A 24,022-nucleotide genomic window follows, 5' to 3' on the forward strand; every position below is an offset into this window, starting at 1 on the left:
AAACAGTGGGTTACCCCCACATATGGGGCATCAGCGTACTCGGGATAAATTGGACAACAACTTCTGGGGTCCAATTTCTCTTGTTAACCTTGTGAAAATAAAAACTTGGGGGCTACAAAATCTTTTTTGTGAAAAAAAAAATATTTTTTATTTTCATGACTCTGCATTCTAAACTTCTGTGAAGCACTTGGGCATTCAAAGTCCTCACCACACATCTATATAAGTTCCTTGGGGGGTCTAGTTTCCAAAATGGGGTCACTTGTGGGGGGTTACTACAGTTTAGGTACATCAGGGGCTCTGCAATCGCAACATAATGCCCACAAACCATTCTATCAAAGTCTGCATTCCAAAAAGGCGCTCCTTCCCTTCCGAGCTCTGCCGTGCGCCCAAACAGTGGTTTACCCCCACATATGGCACATCAGCGTACTCGGGATAAATTGGACAACAACTATTGCAGTCCAATTTCTCCTGTTACCCTTGTGAAAATAAAAACTTGGGGGCTACAATATCTTTTTTGTGGAAAAAAAAATATTTTTTATTTTCACGACTCTGCATTCTAAACTTCTGTGAAGCACTTGGGCATTCAAAGTTCTCACCACACATCTAGATAAGTTCCTTGGGGGGTGTAGTTTCCAAAATGGGGTCACTTGTGGAGGGTTTCTACTGGCTAGGTACATCAGGGGCTCTGCAAACGCAACATAATACCCGCAGACCATTCTATCAAAGTCTGCATTCCAAAACGGCGCTCCTTCCTTCCGAGCTCTGCCGTGCGCCCAAACAGTGGTTTACCCCCACATATGGGGTACCAGCATACTCAGGACAAATTGGACAACAACTTTTGGGGTCCAATTTCTCTTGTTACCCTTGTGAAAATAAAAAGTTGGGGGCTAAAAGATCTTTTTTGTGGAAAAAAAAAATGTTTTATTTTCACGGCTCTGCATTATAAACTTCTGTGAAGCACTTGGGCATTCAAGGTTCTCACCACACATCTACATAAGTTCCATGGGGGGTCTAGTTTCCAAAATGGGGTCACTTGTGGGGGATTTCTACTATTTAGGCACATCAGGGGCTCTCCAAACGCGACATGGCGTCCGATCTCAATTCCAGCCAATTCTACATTGAAAAAGTAAAACGGCACTCCTTCTCTTCCAAGCTCTGCGGTGCACCCTAACAGTGGTTTACCCCCACATATTGGGTATCAACGTACTCAGGAGAAATTGCACAACAACTTTAGTGGTCTAATTTCTCCTGTTACCCTTGTGAAAATAAAAATTTGTGGGCAAAAAGATCATTTTTGTAGAACAAATGCGATTTTTTTTTTCACGGCTCTACGTTATAAACTTCTGTGAAGCACATGGGGGTTCAAAGTGCTCACCACACATCTAGATAAGTTCCTTAAGGGGTCTAGTTTCCAAAATGGTGTCACTTGTGGGGGGTTTCCACTGTTTAGGCACATCAGGGGCTCTCCAAACGCGACATGGCGTCCAATCTCAATTCCAGCCAATTCTACATTGAAAAAGTAAAACGGCGCTCCTTCACTTCTAAGTTCTGCGGTGCGCCCTAACAGTGGTTTACCCCCACATATGGGGTATTGGCGTATTCAGGAGAAATTGCATAACAAAATTTATGGTTACATTTCTGTTTTTACACTTGTGAAAATAAAAAAAATGGTTCTGAATTAAGATGTTTGCAAAAAAAAGTTAATTGTTCATTTTTTCCTTCCACATTGTTTCAGTTCCTGTGAAGCACGTAAAGGGTTAATAAACTTCTTGAATGTGGTTTTGAGAACCTTGAGGGGTGTAGTTTTTAGAAAGGTGTCACACTTCATTATTTTCTATCATATAGACCCCTCAAAATGACTTCAAATGTGATGTGGTACCTAAAAAAAAATGGTGTTGTAAAAATGAGAAATTGCTGGTCAACTTTTAACCCTTGTAACTCCCTAACAGAAAAAAATTTTGTTTCCAAAATTGTGCTGATGTAAAGTATACATGTGGGAAATGTTATTTATTAACTATTTTTCGTGACATATCTCTCTGATGTAAGGGCATAAAAATACAAAGTTTGAAAATTGCAAAATTTTAAAAATTTTCGCCATATTTCCGTTTTTTTCATAAATAATCGCAAGTAATATCGAAGAAATGTTACCACTAACATGAAGTACAATATGTCACGAAAAAACAGTCTCAGAATCAGCGGGATCCGTTGAAGCGTTCCAGAGTTATAACCTCATAAAGTGACAGTGGTCAAAATTGCAAAAATTGGCTTGGTCATTAAGTACCAAATTGGCTCTGTCACTAAGGGGTTAAGAGTCTCCTCTTTCCTCCACTCATTACCTGTAGTAATGGCACCTGTTTAAACTTGTTATCAGTATAAAAAGACACCTGTGCACACCCTCAAACAGTCTGACTCCAAACTCCACTATGGTGAAGACCAAAGAGCTGTCAAAGGACACCAGAAACAAAATTGTAGCCCTGCACCAGGCTGGGAAGACTGAATCTGCAATAGCCAACCAGCTTGGAGTGAAGAAATCAACAGTGGGAGCAATAATTAGAAAATGGAAGACATACAAGACCACTGATAATCTCCCTCGATCTGGGGGTCCACGCAAAATCCCACCCCGTGGGGTCAGAATGATCACAAGAACAGTGAGCAAAAATCCCAGAACCACGCGGGGGGACCTAGTGAATGAACTGCAGAGAGCTGGGACCAATATAACAAGGCCTTATAAGTAACACACTACGCCACCATGGACTCAGATCCTGCAGTGCCAGACGTGTCCCACTGCTTAAGCCAGTACATGTCCGGGCCCGTCTGAAGTTTGCTAGAGAGCATTTGGATGATCCAGAGGAGTTTTGGGAGAATGTCCTATGGTCTGATGAAACCAAACTGGAACTGTTTGGTAGAAACACAACTTGTCGTGTTTGGACGAAAAAGAATACTGAGTTGCATCCATCAAACACCATACCTACTGTAAAGCATGGTGGTGGAAACATCATGCTTTGGGGCTGTTTCTCTGCAAAGGGGCCAGGACGAGTGATCCGGGTACATGAAAGAATAAATGGGGCCATGTATCGTGAGATTTTGAGTGCAAACCTCCTTCCATCAGCAAGGGCATTGAAGATGAAACGTGGCTGCGTCTTTCAACATGACAATGATCCAAAGCACACCGCCAGGACAACGAAGGAGTGGCTTCGCAAGAAGCATTTCAAGGTCCTGGAGTGGCCTAGCCAGTCTCCAGATCTCAACCCTATAGAAAACCTTTGGAGGGAGTTGAAAGTCCGTGTTGCTAAGCGAAGAGCCAAAAACATCACTGCTCTAGAGGAGATCTGCATGGAGGAATGGGCCAACATACCAACAACAGTGTGTGGCAACCTTGTGAAGACTTACAGAAAACGTTTGACCTCTGTCATTGCCAACAAAGGATATATTGCAAAGTATTGAGATTAAATTTTGTTTCTGACCAAATACTTATTTTCCACCATAATATGCAAATAAAATGTTAAAAAAACAGACAATGTGATTTTCTGGATTTTTTTTTCTCAGTTTGTCTCCCATAGTTGAGGTCTACCTGTGATGTAAATTACAGACGCCTCTCATCTTTTTAAGTGGTGGAACTTGCACTATTGCTGACTGACTAAATACTTTTTTGCCCCACTGTATATGTATGAGGTGAAATGGTCCACAGCAGTTCAAGAGAGAGTTTATAAGAAAAAAAATAATGGTAAGAAAGACATGATAGTCAGTTATATACACACAGTGGTGTGGTTATAAAAAATGAAGGCTGCTTACAATCAGAAGAGCTCATACATAAGTATTAACATCATGGCAGCAACAGAGGTAATATATGCTACAGGCCGGGATCACACTTGCGAGTGCAATGTGAGAAACTCATGCAAGTCTCTCGCCTCAGTACCCGGCACTGCTGCCAGCGGTTTGGATTGGAGCGTTCAGCTGCACAGAAAGAAATGCAGCTGCACACTCCGGTCCTGAGTGCCAGTGCCGGGTATTGAGGCGAGAGACTCGCGCGAGTTTCTCACATTGCACTCCCAAGTGTGACCCCGGCCATATAAAGCTAATGGTAAGAGAAATATAACAAACCATTTAAATACACAATAAATGCTGCTTAAGCTAAAGAAAGCTCATGCATAAATTATAACATCATGGCAATAACAGAAGTAATATCAGATTTAAGATTCAGTACCTCTGTATAGGCTGGGGATTAAAGGAATAGGGACCACGAAGCATGTTTTGCAATGGTAATAAAGATCATTTTTTCACCATATGGGATTTGTCTGCTTCCCTCTCTTTGAATACATATGTTATTTTGGAAGTATCACCTTTATATTGTCCCTCTGTGTGTTCTCATTGCTTTTCTTATTGTATAATGGCCCCATAAAGTGCTCCATATCGTATAATAGTCCAACATAGTGCTCCATACAGTATAAAAGGCCCCACATAGTACTCCATACAATATAATGGGCCTCACATTATGCTCCATACAGTATAATGGCCCCACATAGTGCTCCATACAGTATAATGGCCCCACATAGTGCTCTATACAGTATAATGGCCCTACATAGTGCTCCTTACAATATAATGGCCCCACATGGAGCTCCATACAGTATAAAGTGGAGTGCCCCATTAGGACCCTGGGGTATTCGGTACCGGGTCCAGTGGTCATTAAAGAGGTAGTCATGGTGGCAGCAACCCGGTCCATGGCCCTGGGCATCCAAGTTAAAGGGAATGACTTTAAAGGGGTTGTTGAATAAAGAATAAAGTTTGTTTGTGACGCCACCTGTCGGTCAGGGATGAATGACGCTGCTTAAAGGGATCCACTGGGGTGATGGTACTGCAGTAGGGATGGTATTGCTTCCCACAGGTGGAGCTTAGTCCCCAGGGCTCCAGGTGTAGTAGGTAAAGATGGTAGATGGCGAAGTTCAGAAAAGAATAAGAGGACACAAGATTGCAGTCTCTTTACCTTTTATTGGTATGATGCAGCCACAGTCCAGGGTATGGATTACATGTGCTGGTGTGGTCCAGCCAGCTTGGAAGCAATTCAGAAATCCCGTTAGCCAGGTGGGGTTGGAAGCCTTCCTTTCTGTGCTGTGTTACAACACAGCACAGAAAGGAAGGCTTCCAACCCCACCTGGCTAGCGGGATTTCTGAATTCCTGAATTTCTGGGTCCCTTGCTGCCTAAGGCTTCACACAAGGTCCTCACTCTTTCTCTGTCCCTTTAAGTAGGACACTACCCGCATGGCAGTCAAATCGAGCCTTTTTACAGGCGTCTCTAATTATGACTTCGGGCTCTATGTGCTGCTGTGCCTTCGGGTGTTAATGTTGGACAGGCGACTTGAAACCTCCTGTCCGCTGGTTTCTGCTGTGGGGCATACAGTTACCCCCACAACCACGGAATTCCGGCCTCCAGTATTCTGCACTTCAGCATGGAGGGAGCTGAGTCGCAGCTCCCCTCCAGCTCTTTCCTCTCCTTCGCTTCTTCTCCCCTATCAGTCTCCTACAGACTGCTCTGATTCTCTTTCCCCCTTCAGGGAGCTGCAGAACCACTTGTCTGCATGGCCCCAGCTTTCCACTCCTCTCTGACAGACTTTCTTTGTCTGACTGCTCTCTCCCTCTGTCTCTGACAGACTCACTCTCACAGACAACTAACTCCTCCTCCAGCCAGAATATATCTAGGGAATTTCCCCTGAATCTGGGTCTGAAGCTCCCCTTCTGGTCTGTTAAAGGGATCCTTGTTGCTTCCAAGCATGGCATCACCCTCACTGTGAGGAAGGCAATACCACTGTAACAAAATCACCCCACATGGTTCTGCATACAGTATAATAGGCTCCACATAGTGGCCCATACAGTATAATGCCGCTCACTTAGTGCTGCGTACAGTATAATGGGCCCCACATAGTTCTCCATACAGTATAAGGGGCCTCACATACTGTTCCATACAGCACACTGTGTGCAGAATTATTAGGCAAGTTGTATTTTAGAGGATTATTTTTATTATTGATCAACAACTATGTTCTCAATCAATCCAAAAGACTCATATATATCAAAGCTTAATATTTTTGGAAGTTGGAGTGTTTTTTTTTAGATTTGGCTGCATTAGGAGAATATCTGTTTGTGCAGATAACTATAACTGTGCAGAATTATTAGGTAACTTAATAAAAACCAAATATATTCCCATCTCACTTGTTTATTTTCACCAGGTAAACCAATATAACTGCACAAAAATTAGAAATAAACATTTCTGACATGCAAACGCAAAACCCTCAAAAATTAGTGATCAATATAGCCACCTTTCTTTATGATGACACTCAACAGCCTTCCATCCATAGATTCTGTCAGTTGCTTGATCTGTTTACGATCAACATTTTGTGCAGCAGCCACCAAAGCCTCCCAGACACTGTTCAAGGAGGTGAACTGTTTTCCCTCCCTGTAGATCTCACATTTTATGAGGGATCACGGGTTCTCTATGGGGTTCAGATCAGGTGAACAAGGGGGCCATTTCATTATTTTTTCTTCTTTGAGTCCTTTTCTGGCCAGCCACGCTGTGGAGTAGTTGGAGGCATGTGATGAAGCATTGTCCTGCGTGAAAATCATGTTTTTCTTGAACGATACCGACTTCATCCTGTACCACTGCTTGAAGAAGATGTCTTCCAAAAACTGGCAGAAGGTCTGGGAGCTGAGCTTCACTCCATCCTCAACCCGAAAAGGTCCCACAAGTTCATCTTTGATGATACCAGCCCATACCAGTACCACACCTCACCTTGCTGGCATCTGAGTCGGAGTGGAGCTCTCTGCCCTTTACTGATCCAGCCTCTGGCCCATCCATCTGGCCCATCAAGAGTCACTCATTTCATCAGTCCATAAAACCTTTGAAAAGTCAGTCTTAAGATATTTCTTGGCCCAGTCTTGACGGTTCATCTTATGTTTCTTGTTCAAAGGTGGTCATTTTTCAGCCTTCCTTACCTTGGCCATGTCCTTGAGTATCGCACACCTTGTGCTTTTTGTTACTCCAGTAACGTTGCAGCTCTGAAATATGGCAAAACTGGTGGCAAATGGCATCTTGGCAGCTTCACGCTTGATTTTCCTCAATTCATGGGCAGTTATTTTGCGCCTCTTTTGCCCAACACTCTTCTTGCGACCCTGTTGGCTATTTGCCATGAAACGCTTGATTGTTCGGTGATCAAGCTTCAAAAGTTTGGCAATTTCAAGACCGCTGCATCCCTCTGCAAGACAACTCACAATTTTGGACTTTTCAGAGCCTGTCAAATCTCTCTTCTGACCCATTTTACCTACGTAAAGGAAGTCTAATAATTAAGCACACCTTATATAGGGTTTTGATGTCATTAGACAACACCCCTCCTCATTACAGAGATGCACATCACCTGATTTACTTAATTGGTAGTTGGCTCTCAAGCCTGAACAGATTGGAGTAGAACAACATGTATAAAAAGTATCAGGTGATCAAAATACAACTTGCCTAATAATTCTGCACACAGTGTATAATGGCCCCACATAGTGCTCTCTAATAACAATCTTTATTTATATAGCGCCAACATATTCCGCAGCGCTTTACAGTTTAACAGCTTCAAACACTACAGTCATAAGTAACAATGTTAAACAATACAATAATTAAAGCAACACAAGACGACCCTGCTCGTGAGAGCTTACAATCTACAATGAGGTGGGGAAATACAAAGTACAGGTGTGTATTTACAATTATGTATTTACAATGATGGTCCAGCCATCTTCAGGGAGTGGGGGATAGATGGAAGTAGTGAATGGGCTACACACAAACAAAATAACTGATTAGGGAACATGATTGGCCGCTCTGAACAAATGTGTTTTGAGGGAGCGCATAAAACTATGCAAATTGTGGATGGTCCTAATTTCTTGGGGTAGAGCATTCCAGAGGATTGGCACAGCACGGGAGAAGTCTTGCAGTCGGGAGTGGGAGGTACGGATTAGTGCAGAGGTTAGTCGAAAGTCATTTGCAGAGCACAGAGGTCGGTTAGGCCGATAGACAGAAATGAGGGAGGAGATGTAAGGGGGTGCTGCACTGTGGAGAGCTTTGTGGGTGAGAACAAGTACTTTGAATTGCATCCTTTAATGAATGGGCAGCCAGTGTAATGACTGACGAAGAGCGGAAGCGTTTGAGTAATGATTAGCTAGATAGATGACCCTGACTGCTGCATTAAGGATAGACTGGAGAGGGGAAAGTCGAGTGAGGGGGGGGGGGCAATTAATAGAGCGTTGCAGTAGTCCAGGCGGGAGTGGATCTGGGTGACAGTGAGGGTTTTTGTTGTTTCTATGGTGAGAAAAGGGCGGATTCTAGAGATGTTCTTTAGGTGTAAGTGGCATCAGTGGGCAACAGATTGTATATGGGATGTGAAGGAGAGATCGGAGTCAAACATAACACCCAGACAGCGCGCCTTCTGCCGGGGTGTTATTATGGTGCCACCCACGGAGAGGGAAACGACAGTTTTAGGGAGGTTAGTAGATGGTGGGAGCAGAAGAAGTTTAGTTTTGGAAAGGTTGAGGTCTCTACATTATAATGGCCCCACATAGTGCTCATTACAGTATAATGGCCCAACAAGCTGCTCCATACAGTATAAAGCACCCACATGGTTCTCCATACAGTATAATAGTGTTCACATAGTGCTGCATACAGTATAATGAACACCACATAGTGCTCCATACAGTATAAGGGGCCTCACATACTGTTCCATACAGAATAATGGCTCCACATAGTACTCCTTACAATATAATTACCCCATATAGTGCTTTATACAGTAGATTGGCCCCACATAGAGCTCCTTACACTATAGTGGCCCCATATAGTGTTTCATACAGTATAGCGCACCCCACATAGTGCTCCATACAGTATAATAAGCTCCACATAGTGCTCCATGCAATATAATGGCGCTCACATAGTGCTGTATACAGTACAATGGGCCCCATATAGTTATACATACAGTATAATGCTTCCAACATAGTGATCTATAAAGTATAATGCGCCCCACATAGTGCTCCTTACCATATAATAGTCCCCACATAGTGCTCCATACAGTATGATAGGACCAACATAGAGCTCCATACAGTATAAAAGTGCTCACATAGTGCTCCATACAGTGAATAAATAAATCCTCACGTTCTGCCACTGTTCTGGTCTATTCATGGTGTCTTCAGATCCTCTTAATATCTCAGTTCAGCATGCACATTGTAATTATGTCATCGCATCCACTGCACTGAGACGTCTGGCGTGGAAGGGGGATGATGGGAGAGGGAGCGTCAGCTGACACTTTTTCCTCCATCAATGCTTTCAACTCTATCAACATCCAGGATACCAATATAGTTGAAAGTGCGATGTGTCGCAGGACAGAGCTTGAATTTGGAAGAGAGAGACTAAGTGCCAGAATAGGCGCATCTTACAGATGCGCATTTTCTGGGGTGGCTGGGGGCAGATGTTTTTAGCCAGGGAAGGGGCCAATAACCATGGTCCCTCTAGGCTATTAATATCTGCCCTCAGTCACCTAGAGCTCCCAAATTTTGCACACACACACACACACACACACACACACACACACACACTACTAACATTATTAGTGAGGAATATTTAACAATATAAGGGATATGAAATGGTTTACTGTATGTAAACCATGTCTCATATCCTGTCGGGTTTGATGAAGAGATCGCAAAAGCCGGCAATTGAATTAACAGCTTTTCTGCTATCTAGCTCTGTATTAAATATAAATAAATATATATATATATATATATATATATATATATATATATATATATATATATATATACACACACATATGTGTGTCTCAGTGACATACTGTGTATATATATATATATATATATATATATATATACCTATTCTATGTGTACACATTTACTTTATCTATTCTATGCTAACCTGTCGGTGTGATTTTACTGTACACCGCACTGAATTACCGGCTTTTCTATAGAACACCGGTGCGTAATTCTCGCAAGTCACACGCATGGTCCATGTGTTATCCGTATTTTCCTCACCCCCATAGACTTTCATTGGTGGATTTTCTGTTCAATACGCTGACAAACGCAGCATGCTGCGATTTTCTCAGCCCGTAAAATACGGCCAAGAAATATACGCCAGATAAGAGCTGCCCCATAGAGAAACATTGGTCAGTGTGCAATGCGGTTTTTTTTTGCGCCTCTCATACGTCCATATTCCTCTCTAGTGTGACCCCGGCCTTAGACTGTTATACTCAGTCTAAGGCCATGTGCACACGTTGCGGTTTTTACCGCGGAACCGCGGCGATTTTGATGCTGCGGGTCCGCAGCAGTTTCCATTGCGTTTACAGTAACATGTAAACCAATGGGAAACCACAAACCGCTGTGCACATGCTGTGGGAAAAACAGCGCAGAAACGCAGCGGTTTACAACCTGCAGGGACCTGACCCTACGTGTGCACATAGCCTAACAGTCAGAGGCCTACAGAAAGTAGGCACTATTCATGTACAGAAATTCAAGTAAGCAGATACTGTGTTGAAGTAATTCTTCTTGAGAGGATATTCCTCTATGGATTTGGATGGAGGCAGACAGACACATTTTTGGGGGGATACTCCCGTCTTTACCAGTAAAAAATGGGTAAGGGTGTTAAGAAAATGTTCTCTGCCTTGACATTTACTGAGTGACAATGTGAAACACCTGACAGATACTGTCAGGTCGGTGCCGTTATACTGATTAAAATGATACCGTAGTTGATGAAATCCGTCTTGTGCTTGTTGTTTAATCTTTATTTTCAGATTTGAGTTAATGAGATGCCCGTGCTGCGGGGTGAGCCTGGAGGGGGTCTGCATGTGGTGTTCTGTGTAATTATTAGTATTTAATTATTAGTAGCTGTCAGATCTCTATATACACCGATAGCTGCTACTGCACAGGTGCTGCGGGCGCCATTTTCAAATTTATTTTATTTTTATTTTTTTTACACTTGTTCAGTAACATCAAGAATACTTATTAACTGGACACTATACATGTGATTATACTCCAGCGCAGGTGCCACAGCCAGCATCTGCCTGCAAAAGTGTTTTTTATTCTTCAGAATGTGCAGGTATTCATTATGCAAACCAGGGGGCAGGTCAGTGAGGGAGCAGTGACCTGTCAGCAGCCATACTAGGGAATACCTAATCCGAGCATCACAGGAAGACCCCCCACAGGCCACCCAGAAGCACAAGCATATCATTAACTCAAGTCTGAAAATAAAGATTAAACAACAGCCAGAAGACGGATTTCATCAACGAAGGTATCATTTTATTCAGTTTAACGCCGGGATCACACATGCGAGAAATACGGCCGAGTCTCTCATGTTAATACCCGGCATTGCCACCGTCACTCAGTAGCGGAGCGTACTGCTGTATGTATTGCTATGTGGCTGCACGCTCCGCTCCTGAGTGATGGCGGCAATGCCGGGTATTAACATGCGAGACTCGGCCGTATTTCTCGCATGTGTGATTCCGGCCTTACGGTGCACAATCCTGCTGACTGTTTCCTTTAACATCGCAACTGATAAAAATTTGCAATAGAAGTAAAATTGTAATTTCATACAAAGTTAACTTTTACTTTCAGTGCACAATGTCTACTTTTACAATGCTTGATGGGTGAAGTGTAAACCCCAATCTATTCTAGTGTTATGCAAAACTGGAAAACAGGAAAAAAATCCCAAATGAGGTGAAATTGCAAAAAAAATGCAATTCCACAAATGGTTTTTTTTTTATTTTTGATACCATGCTCACTAAATGCTAAAACTGACCTGCCATTATAGGGTACGCTGATACCCCATATGTGAGGGGAAACCACCGTTTGCATGGCAGAGCTTGGAAGAGAAGGAGCGCCATTTGGAATGCAGACTTAGATGTATTGGTCTGCCGGCGTCACGTTGCATTTGCAGAGCCCCTCATGTAACTAAACAGTAGAAACCCCCCACAAGTGACCCCATATTGGAAACTAGACCCCCCAAGGAACTTATCTAGATGTATTGTGAGAACTTTGAACCCCCAAGTGTTTCACTACAGTTTATAACGCAGAGCCGAAAAAATAAAAAAATCTTTTTTTTTCCACAAAAATAATTTTTTAGCTCCCAGTTTTGTATTTTCCCAAGGGTAACAGGAGAAATTGGACCCCCAAAGTTGTTGTCCAATGTGTCCTGAGTACGCTGATACCCCATATGTTGGGGTAAACCCCTGTTTGGGCACACGGGAGAGCTCGGAAGAGAAGGAGCACTGTTTTACTTTTTCAACGCAGAATTGGCTGGAATTGAGATCAGACGCCATGTCGCATTTGGAGAGCCCCCGATGTGCCTAAACAGTGGAAACCCCCCAATTATAACTGAAACCCTAATCCAAACACACCCCTAACCCTAATCTCAACGGTAACCCTAACCACACCTCTAACCCTGACACACCCCTAACCCTAATCCCAACCCTATTCCCAACCATAAATGTAATACAAACCCTAACCCTAACTTTAGCCCCAACCCTAACTTTAGCCCTAACCATAACTGTAGCCCTAACCCTAGCCCCAATTTCACCCCTAGCCCTAACCCAAACCCTGGCCCTATCCCTAACCCTAGCCCAACCATAACCCTAGCCCTAACCCTAACTCTAGCCCAACCCTAACCCTATCCCTAACCCTAATGGGAAAATGGAAATAAATACATTTTTTTTATTTTTTTTATTTTTCCCTAACTAAGGGGGTGATGAAGGGGGTTTGATTTACTTTTATAGCGGGTTTTTATCGGATTTTTATGACTGGCAGCCATCACACACTAAAAGACGCTTTTTATTGCAAAAAATATTTTTTGCATTACCACATTTTGAGAGCTATAATTTTCAATATTTTGGTCCACAGAGTCATGTGAGGTCTTTTTTTTTGTGTGACAAGTTGAAGTTTTTATTGGTAACATTTTCGGGCACGTGACTTTTTTTATCGCTTTTTATTCCGATTTTTGTGAGGCAGAATGACCAAAAATCAGCTATTCATGAATTTCTTTTTTGGGGGGGGGAGGGGGGCGTTTATACCGTTCCGCTTTTGGTAAAATGGAGAAAGCAAGTTTTATTCTTCGGGTCAGTACGATTACAGCGATACCTCATTTATATAATTTTTTTTTGTTTGGGCTCTTTTATAGAAAAAATAATTATTTTTGCATCGCTTTATTCTGAGGACTATAACTTTTTTATTTTTTGCTAATGATGCTGTATGGCAGCTCGTTTTTTGCAGGACAAAATGACATTTTTAGCAGTACCATGGTCATTTATATCCGTCTTTTTGATTGCGTGTTGTTCCACTTTTTGTTCTGCGGTATGACAATAAAGCGTTGTTTTTTGCCTTGTTTTTTTTTTGTTTTTTTTTACGGTGTTCACTGAAGGGGTTAACTAGTGGGACAGTTTTATAGGACGGGTCGTTACGGACGCGGCGATACTAAATATGTGTACTTTTATTGTGTTTTTTTATTTAGATAAAGGAATATATTTGTTGGAACAATATTTTTTTTTATTATTATTTATTTAGGAAATTTTTTTCACACGTAAAAGAATTTTTTTTTACTTTTTTACTTTGCCCTGGGGGGGGGGGCATCACATTTTATTGACAGATTGCTGACCTGACACTTTGCTGTGCACTGTGTCAGATCAGCGATCACATAGGCACAGCAGGGATGCGGTAAGCCACCTCCCTGTAGGACCCGGATGCAGCCCCGCAGCCATTTTGGATCCGGGCCTGCAGGGAGGGGGAGGTAAGAGACCCTCGCAGCAACGCAATCACATCGCGTTGCTGCGAGGGTCTCAGGGAAGCACGCAGGGAGCCCCCTCCCTGTGCGATGCTTCCCTATACTGCCGGAACACTGCGATCATGTTTGATCGCAGTGTGCCGGGGGTTAATGTGTCGGGGCGGTCCGTGACCACTCCTGGCATATAGTGCCGGATGTCAGCTGCGGTAGTCAGCTGACACCCGGCCGCGATCGGCTGCGCTCCCCCCGTGAGCGCAGCTGATCGCGCTGGATGTACTATTCCATCCTTGGAAAGTAGGGCCCACCCCACATGGACGGAATAGTACATCTAATGGCAGAAAGGGGTTAAATTTTTTTTTTACTTTTTACATGCTTCAATAGTCTCCGTGGGAGGCTACAATCTGTCATGTGCCAGAAAATGTGAAGGCTCATCGCCAGAGCCTGCACCGAACAGGGGGAGGTGTCCAATGTCGGAAATATCCGTCATTAAATGTTAAGGGGTTAAAACAGTCACCTGATGTGTTCAGTGTTGGTGACAAGAAGTCTCTTCTATCCCACTATTTGTTAACAAAAGGATTCAGGCCATGGGTGTGTGTGACCCCCAGCGCTAAAAACATTAAATAGACATTTTGATGGGAATAAATAAACACCAGGAGGCACTATTAAATATGTAACGGCAATATCTACACATATAAGCAGTTTTTAAATTATTCAAAATAAAGTATTATTCTTAACAGGGTAAATTAATGTATAATAGTTGGAAAACTCCATAATGCACGTACACAAGTCAAATAAAACAGAGTATGGGCCTTAGGGCTCATATTCATTAGTGTTTAAATTGGTCAAGTGCAATTCAATAAAAAAATCGGATTGCACTTTAACCAATTGTTAGTTAAAGATTCTGTGTTTATCTGTGATTTATTTTGTCAGCACAGATTGGACTGAGAAAAAAATTGCAGCTTAGTGGCCGCGTGTATCAGACAAGACAGGCCGATGCAAGGAAATGGGTGCGAGAAAAAAAAAAATCGCAAGGCATAATGACCAACCCATCTCATAGGAAACCCAACATTTCATGAGACAAGTACAGTAAATTCACAGCATGACCTGTTAGAATAGAATAGATATAATCATAGAATTGATAGAAAGATGTCAGTGACCTATATAATTAGTGCAATGTATGTGTAGTTTAAGGTCCATGTATTTAGCTAGAAAATAAATAATTAAAAGGAAGAATTACATGTGGTCCCCCTGATTTTTCTTAACCAGCTGAGGGAAAGCTGACTGCTGGGAGCTGCTGTATATAGTCTGGGAAGAAGGTAATAAACATGGAGCTTTCCAGGCTATTCATATCAGCTCACAGCTGTCTACTTAGCTTTTACTGGTTATTAACAAGCAGTGACCCTCCCAAAAAATGACTTTGGGTGCCCTTATAATTAAAACCAACAAAAGCTAGGCAGACAGTGCAGGCTGATATTAATAATCCACAAAGGGGCTATCAATATTGGCCTCCTCCCAGACTAAGAACATGAGCTCTCAGCTGTCCCTGAAATGGCGCATCCTTTAGATGCACCAGTTCTGGAGCATAGCCTCCGCTCTTCCCACTTGCCCTGGTGTGGTGGCAAGTGAGGTAATAGTATTGGAGTTGATGTAAGATAACATCCAAAACATGGTTTAGAAATGGAGAAGCGTCTATAAAACACCTCCATTACTAACCCCATAGTAAAATGTAATAAAGACACACAGAAAAAAAGTCATTTAATTGAAGGAAGCACAGAAAGGACTTGTATTAAAATTCTAATTATGCAAGTGGTTACATCAGTAAGGTGACGGGGTTTATAGACTATAAACTCTGGTGCATTAGTCACTTCAGTGCTAGACACTGCAGGAGTGTGATCACACTCCTATCTCAGCTCCTATCTGGTTTACTGAATGGTCGCAGCATGCCACAGCTCAACAAACCATCCGGATGTAGCAGAGCTGGAGTTCTTCATGTGACAGCATCACATAGGGATTATCTGCAGACAGGCGAGGAATATGGTGTTTTATTATTTTTTATTTTTACAGTAATAAATGAGTAAAAGAGGGTGGGGTAGTTTTTATTTCAAATAAAGGACTCTGTTTGTTTCTTTTAATTTTTAATTACATTTGACTATGGGGTTAATAACGGGGGTGTCTTATAGATGCCCCTCCCTTACTAACCCCTTGGCTTGATATCACTACAAAGCTGACATCAACCCAATGCTATAACTCTACCTGTCACCCTACCAAGACAAATTACAGGGGAACCCCACATCATTTTCTTTTGGCGGGGGGGGGGGGGGCATTCCTTGCTAATAACCAGTAAAGGCTAAGTAGACAACTGTGAGCTGATATTAATAGCCTGGGAAGCTCCATGTTTATTAACCCCTTGTCAGAATATAAACATCAGCCCCCAGAAGTCAGCTTTCCTTTAGCTGGGTAAAAAAATTAGGGGGGGGGGGAGGGGGACACCTTTTTTTATATTTTTTATATTTATTTAATTATGAGCTAAATACATGTACAGTAAGCTACACACACACTGCACTGATTATATATCTCAATGACATTTATCTATTAATTTATCTCTGTATGTAAGATTGTTTTATTAGTTAGTAAGCTAGCTTGAAATGACAAACAATTACTGTGCGTAAAAGATGATGTTAAAAGCGCATTGCATACGGATTGCATATGCATGTCATATGGATGTCATATGGATGCTAGATGAGAAAACTCGCCTTGTACTTGCAGGATACTCACATGACACTCGTCCTACTTTTCAGCAACAACATTGGAGCGATTTTATTTATGCTGGTGAGTGTGAGCACCTATGAAAGTTCCCCTTTTAACTACTTCACAATTCATAGAACATGTCTCTATAAATTAATGAATTTCAAAACCTAACCAAACATTGCTGTGGCTTTAAAGTGTTTTGAGATTCTTACCGCTTTTCTTTGTGGGATGACAAAGTTTTAAATCATCACATGTACGTGCTGGATTCTTTTTGGAGCCATCCGGACTGCGCATTGTTTCAATTTGACTACTTAGTGATTTCAGAGTTGCTTGAACCCCTGGGTCATTCTTTTTAGGATCACCACCAGCTTCATCCTCAGTAAATTCGGGAAGTGGAACTGGCATAGTATCATCATAGCCACCTATTAAATCATCTAGTGCAGCTGTGAGAAGTCCTGGAGGACCCGGAGGACCAGGTAGACCAGCGTCACCAGGAGGACCCTAAACATAAAAAAATGGTTAACATGTATTTATATATATTTGCATTCACTTGCCTCAATGCAATAAGCTTCATTCACCATTTGTGATTATTACCTCTGGGCCAGCTTCTCCAACAGTTCCTCTAACACCAGGAGGTCCAACTGGTCCAGTAGCTCCTTGATTACCATCCCTACCAGGAGGTCCAACTGGACCTGGAGGTCCCTACAAAAGTAAAAAGATGTTGGAATGAATTAGGAGAAAAATTGTTTTAGTAGCAAATTATTTTACATGAGGAAGGGTCTTACTCTGGGACCAAAAGGGCCGGGAAGTCCTGTAGCTCCTTGCTCACCTATTGGACCCTAAAAACATAAAACAGACATCATAAACAGCAGATATAAGATTTAAATGTTGTGTTTGAAAGAAACATGCAATTCTGTTTACCAAAAAATGTTTGCCCATTTGTGGGCAATGTGGTTTCATGGTGACATTTGTGCAATGCTTGCTGTTTTATTGGATTAGCTTTATTCACTTTAAAATAAAAAATCTGCAAATATTGGGATTACCACATTTACATTGCCATAAAGAAAAAGTTGGACTCTATTCACATTTGTTTAGTTTACATACACAGTTCTGTGCAGTATTTGACTTTTGTTTATCTTGATTAACTACCCTAAGCACTATTTTCATGAGAATCCAAATAAAAGGATTTTCTAAGGAATAACAGTGGATCTGACATCAAGTTTCACAATGCAAACTACATATATTATTAAATAGATCTCAAACAGCTGGTGTGAATGGTGTACTTACTTTGAAAATTCACACAAAATGGCTGTACAATAATTATTTTAAGATGAGCATTTTATGAGCTAGGGCTAAACTTATAAAATGCAAATATTAACCCTATGCTGTATGAGCCAATTTTCAATTTTGCTGTTGTGTTTTTTCCTTCTCCCCTTCAAAAAGACATATTTTTTGATTTTTTGGATGATATAGTCATATGAGTGACAAGTTGTAGATTTGAATGAAACCATCCACTTTTCTTTACCATTAACCAAGATGTACTGCAACATGTGAAAATAATGTAACGCTGAAGGAAATCATGAAAATAAGTGTTTTGCTTTCACGGCATTCAATGTGAGATAAAAATGACCTTGCAATATGATTCTGCATGTCAGTATGGATTAGTTTATAGACATATAAACTGTAATCCTACATACAGTGGGGGAAATAAGTATTTGATCCCTTGCTGATTTTGAAAAGTTTGCCCACTGACAAAGATATGAACAGTTTATAATTTAAAGGGTAGGTTTATTTTAACATTGAGAGATAGAATATTAAAAATAAAATCCAGAAAATCACATTGTATACGTTATATAAATGCATTTGCATTTTGCAGTGAGAAATAAGTATTTGATCCCTCTGGCAAACAAGACTTAATACTTGGTGGAAAAACTCTTGTTGGCAAGCACAGCAGTCAGACTTTTTTGTAGTTGATGATGAGGTTTCCGCACATGTCAGGAAGAATTTTGATCCACTCCTGTTGTGAATTCTGTGGCAGAGCTCCCTCCTGTGGTCACAAGTGGTACTTCGGCTGATTCTCTCTATGAGCTTCCGTTGGTGGAGGAGAGTGGTACTGCGGCTTCTGAGTTTCCTTCCTCAGGTGATTTGGTGAAGTCGTTAGGTGCTGCTCTATTTAACTCCACCTAGTGCTTTGATCCTGGCCTCCAGTCAATGTTCTAGTATTGGACTTGCTTCCTTCTGGATCGTTCCTGTGGCCTGCTGCTCTGCATAGCTAAGTTCCGCTTTTGTTATTTTGTTTGCTGTTTTTTTCTGTCCAGCTTGCTTATTTGGTTTTTCTTGCTTGCTGGAAGCTCTGGGACGCAGAGGGTGTACCTCCGTGCCGTTAGTCGGTACGGAGGGTCTTTTTGCCCCCTTTGTGTGGTTGTTTGTAGGGTTTTGTGTTGACCGCAAAGTTACCTTTCCTATCCTCGCTCTGTTCAGAAAGTCGGGCCTCACTTTGCTAAATCTATTTTATCTCTACATTTGTCTTTTCATCTTAACTCACAGTCATTATATGTGGGGGCTGCCTTTTCCTTTGGGGTATTTCTCTGAGGCAAGGTAGGCTTATTTTCTATCTTCAGGCTAGCTAGTTTCTCAGGATGTGCCGAGTTGCATAGGGAGCGTTAGGCACAATCCACGGCTGCCTCTAGTGTGGTTGGAGAGGATTAGGGATTGCGGTCAGCAGAGTTCCCACGTCTCAGAGCTCGTTCTATGTTTTTGGGTTATTGTCAGGTCACTGTATGTGCTCTGACTTCTAAGTCCATTGTGGTACTGAATTACCTAATCATAACAGTACTGGAGGCCTAAAGTACTAATGATTCTCAATAGAGGGAAAAAAGAAGTTCTGAGACCATTTTTTTTTCTCTGCACTGTGTTTTGCCTTTTTTTTCCCCTAGACATTTGGGTGGTTCAGGACACAGGTGTAGCGATGGACATTAAAGGTCTGTCTTCATGTGTGGATCAGCTCACGGTAAGAGTACAAAATATTCAAGACTTTGTGGTTCAGAATTCTATGTTAGAACCAAGAATTCCTATTCCTGATTTGTTTTTTGGAGATAGAACTAAATTTCTGAGTTTCAAAAATAATTGTAAACTATTTCTGGCTTTGAAACCTTGCTCCTCTGGTGACCCAGTTCAACAAGTTAGGATCATTATTTCTTTTTTACGTGGCGACCCTCAGGACTGGGCATTTTCTCTTGCGCCAGGAGATCCTGCATTAAGGAATATTGATGCGTTTTTCCTGGTGCTCGGATTGCTGTACGATGAACCTAATTCAGTGGATCAGGCAGAAAAAAATTTGCTGGCTCTGTGTCAGGGTCAGGATGAGATAGAGGTATATTGTCAGAAATTTAGAAAGTGGTCCGTACTCACACAATGGAATGAAGGTGCGCTCGCAGCTATTTTCAGAAAGGGTCTCTCTGAAGCCCTTAAGGATGTCATGGTGGGATTTCCTATGCCTGCTGGTCTGAATGAGTTTATGTCTTTGGCCATTCAGATCGGTCGACGCTTGCGTGAGCGTAAATCTGTGCACCATTTGGCTGTATTATCTGAGCATAAACCTGAGCCTATGCAGTGCGATAGGGCTTTGACCAGAGTTGAACGGCAAGAACACAGACGTCAGAATGGGCTGTGTTTCTACTGTGGTGATTCCACTCATGCTATCTCTGATTGTCCTAAGCGCACGAAGCGGTTCGCTAGGTCTGCCACCATTGGTATGGTACAGTCAAAATTTCTTTTGTCCGTTACCTTGATCTGCTCTTTGTCATCTTATTCTGTCATGGCATTTGTGGATTCAGGCGCTGCCCTGAATTTGATGGACTTGGAGTATGCTAGGCATTGTGGGTTTTTCTTGGAGCCCTTGCAGTGTCCTATTCCATTGAGAGGAATTGATGCTACGCCTTTGGCCAAGAATAAGCCTCAGTACTGGTCCCAGCTTACCATGTGCATGGCTCCTGCACATCAGGAGGTTATTCGCTTTCTGGTGTTGCATAATCTGCATGATGTGGTCGTGTTGGGGTTGCCATGGCTACAAGTCCATAATCCAGTATTAGATTGGAAATCCATGTCTGTGTCCAGCTGGGGTTGTCAGGGGGTACATGGTGACGTCCCATTTCTGTCTATTTCGTCATCCACCCCTTCTGAGGTTCCAGAGTTCTTGTCTGATTACCGGGATGTATTTGATGAGCCCAAGTCCGATACCCTGCCTCCGCATAGGGATTGTGATTGTGCTATCGATTTGATTCCTGGTAGTAAATTCCCAAAAGGTCGACTGTTTAATTTATCTGTGCCTGAGCACGCCGCTATGCGGAGTTACGTGAAGGAGTCCTTGGAGAAGGGGCATATTCGCCCGTCATCGTCGCCATTAGGAGCAGGATTCTTTTTTGTGGCCAAGAAGGATGGTTCGCTGAGACCTTGTATAGATTACCGCCTTCTAAATAAGATCACGGTTAAATTTCAGTACCCCTTGCCGCTGTTATCTGATTTGTTTGCTCGGATTAAGGGGGCTAGTTGGTTCACCAAGATAGATCTTCGTGGTGCGTATAATCTTGTGCGTATTAAGCGAGGCGATGAATGGAAAACTGCATTTAATACGCCCGAGGGCCATTTTGAGTATCTAGTAATGCCATTCGGACTTGCCAATGCTCCATCAGTGTTTCAGTCCTTTATGCATGACATCTTCCGAGAGTACCTAGATAAATTCCTGATTGTATACTTGGATGATATTTTGATCTTCTCGGATGATTGGGAGTCTCATGTGAAGCAGGTCAGAACGGTGTTTCAGGTCCTGCGTGCTAATTCTTTGTTTGTGAAGGGATCAAAGTGTCTCTTTGGTGTTCAGAAGGTTTCATTTTTGGGGTTCATTTTTTCCCCTTCTACTATCGAGATGGACCATGTTAAGGTCCAAGCCATCCATGATTGGACTCAGCCGACATCTCTGAAAAGTCTGCAAAAGTTCCTGGGCTTTGCTAATTTTTATCGTCGCTTCATCTGCAATTTTTCTAGTATTGCTAAACCATTGACCGATTTGACCAAGAAGGGTGCTGATGTGGTCAATTGGTCTTCTGCTGCTGTGGAAGCTTTTCAAGAGTTGAAGCGTCGTTTTTCTTCTGCCCCTGTGTTGTGTCAACCAGATGTTTCGCTTCCGTTCCAGGTCGAGGTTGATGCTTCTGAAATTGGAGCGGGGGCTGTTTTGTCGCAGAGAAGTTCTGATTGCCCGGTGATGAAACCATGCGCCTTCTTTTCCAGGAAGTTTTCGCCTGCTGAGCGAAATTATGATGTTGGAAACCGAGAGTTGCTGGCCATGAAGTGGGCATTCGAGGAGTGGCGTCATTGGCTTGAAGGAGCTAAGCATCGCGTGGTGGTCTTGACTGATCATAAGAACTTGACTTATCTCGAGTCTGCCAAGCGGTTGAATCCTAGACAGGCTCGTTGGTCGCTGTTTTTTGCCCGTTTTGACTTTGTGGTTTCGTACCTTCCGGGCTCTAAAAATGTGAAGGCGGATGCCCTGTCTAGGAGTTTTGTGCCCGACTCTCCGGGTTTATCTGAGCCGGCGGGTATTCTCAAAGAGGGAGTAATTGTGTCTGCCATCTCCCCTGATTTGCGGCGAGTACTGCAAAAATTTCAGGCTAATAAACCTGATCGTTGCCCAGCGGAGAAACTGTTTGTCCCTGATAGGTGGACGAATAAAGTTATCTCTGAGGTTCATTGTTCGGTGTTGGCTGGTCATCCTGGAATCTTTGGTACCAGAGAGTTAGTGGCTAGATCCTTTTGGTGGCCATCTCTGTCGCGGGATGTGTGTTCTTTTGTGCAGTCCTGTGGGATTTGTGCTCGGGCTAAGCCCTGCTGTTCTCGTGCCAGTGGGTTGCTTTTGCCCTTGCCGGTCCCGAAGAGGCCTTGGACACATATCTCTATGGATTTTATTTCAGATCTTCCCGTCTCTCAAAAAATGTCAGTCATTTGGGTGGTTTGTGATCGCTTCTCTAAGATGGTCCATTTGGTACCCTTGTCTAAATTACCTTCCTCCTCTGATTTGGTGCCATTGTTCTTCCAGCATGTGGTTCGTTTACATGGCATTCCAGAGAATATCGTTTCTGACAGAGGTTCCCAGTTTTTTTCGAGGTTTTGGCGAGCCTTTTGTGCTAGGATGGGCATTGACTTGTCTTTTTCCTCGGCTTTCCATCCTCAGACTAATGGCCAGACCGAACGAACCAATCAGACCTTGGAAACATATCTGAGATGCTTTGTTTCTGCTGATCAGGATGACTGAGTGTCCTTTTTGCCTTTGGCTGAGTTCGCCCTTAATAATCGGGCCAGCTCGGCTACCTTGGTTTCGCCGTTTTTCTGCAACTCTGGGTTCCATCCTCGTTTATCTTCAGGGCTGGTTGAGTCTTCGGACTGTCCTGGTGTGGATACTGTGGTGGACAGGTTGCAGCAGATTTGGACTCATGTAGTGGACAATTTGACCTTGTCCCAGGAGAAGGCTCAACGTTTCGCTAATCGTAGATGCTGTGTGGGTCCCCGACTGCGTGTTAGGGATTTGGATTGGTTGTCTTCTCGTCATATTCCTATGAAGGTTTCCTCTCCTAAGTTTAAACCTCGTTTCATTTGTCCGTATAGGATTTCTGAGGTTCTTAATCCTGTGTCTTTTCGTTTGACCCTTCCAGATTCTTTTTCCATCCATAACGTATTCCATAGGTCATTGTTGCGGAGATACGTGGCACCTATGGTTCCATCTGTTGATCCTCCTGCCCCGGTTTTGGTGGAGGGGGAGTTGGAGTATATTGTGGAGAAGATTTTGGATTCTCGTGTTTCAAGACGGAAACTCCAGTATCTGGTTAAGTGGAAGGGTTATGCTCAGGAAGATAATTCCTGGGTCTTTGCCTCTGATGTCCATGCTCCCGATCTTGTTCGTGCCTTTCATATGGCTCATCCTGGTCGTCCTGGGGGCTCTGGTGAGGGTTCGGTGACCCCTCCTCAAGGGGGGGGTACTGTTGTGAATTCTGTGGCAGAGCTCCCTCCTGTGGTCACAAGTGGTACTTCGGCTGATTCTCTCTATGAGCTTCCGTTGGTGGAGGAGAGTGGTACTGCGGTTTCTGAGTTTCCTTCCTCAGGTGATGTGGTGAAGTCGTTAGGTGCTGCTCTTTTTAACTCCACCTAGTGCTTTGATCCTGGCCTCCAGTCAATGTTCTAGTATTGGACTTGCTTCCTTCTGGATCGTTCCTGTGGCCTGCTGCTCTGCATAGCTAAGTTCCGCTTTTGTTATTTTGTTTGCTGTTTTTTTCTGTCCAGCTTGCTTATTTGGTTTTTCTTGCTTGCTGGAAGCTCTGGGACGCAGAGGGTGTACCTCCGTGCCGTTAGTCGGTACGGAGGGTCTTTTTGCCCCCTTTGTGTGGTTGTTTGTAGGGTTTTGTGTTGACCGCAAAGTTACCTTTCCTATCCTCGCTCTG

General features: G+C 42.9%; 1 protein-coding gene across 1 annotated transcript in view; it reads right to left on the minus strand.

Moving 5' to 3' along the window:
• COL5A2 (collagen type V alpha 2 chain) overlaps nucleotides 1-24,022 on the minus strand; it is a 525,281-nt gene that overhangs the window by 52,666 nt on the left and 448,593 nt on the right. Inside the window, exons 49-51 of the mRNA XM_069733787.1 lie at nucleotides 17,321-17,374; nucleotides 17,130-17,237; nucleotides 16,748-17,036 (exon numbers count right to left, since the gene is read on the minus strand). Of these exons, the coding sequence (XP_069589888.1) occupies nucleotides 16,748-17,036; nucleotides 17,130-17,237; nucleotides 17,321-17,374 (451 nt within the window). The remainder of the gene's footprint in view (nucleotides 1-16,747; nucleotides 17,037-17,129; nucleotides 17,238-17,320; nucleotides 17,375-24,022) is intronic.

Source organism: Ranitomeya imitator, chromosome 7 (genome assembly GCF_032444005.1).
Source record: "Ranitomeya imitator isolate aRanImi1 chromosome 7, aRanImi1.pri, whole genome shotgun sequence".
In the NCBI taxonomy this organism is placed as follows: domain Eukaryota; kingdom Metazoa; phylum Chordata; class Amphibia; order Anura; family Dendrobatidae; genus Ranitomeya; species Ranitomeya imitator.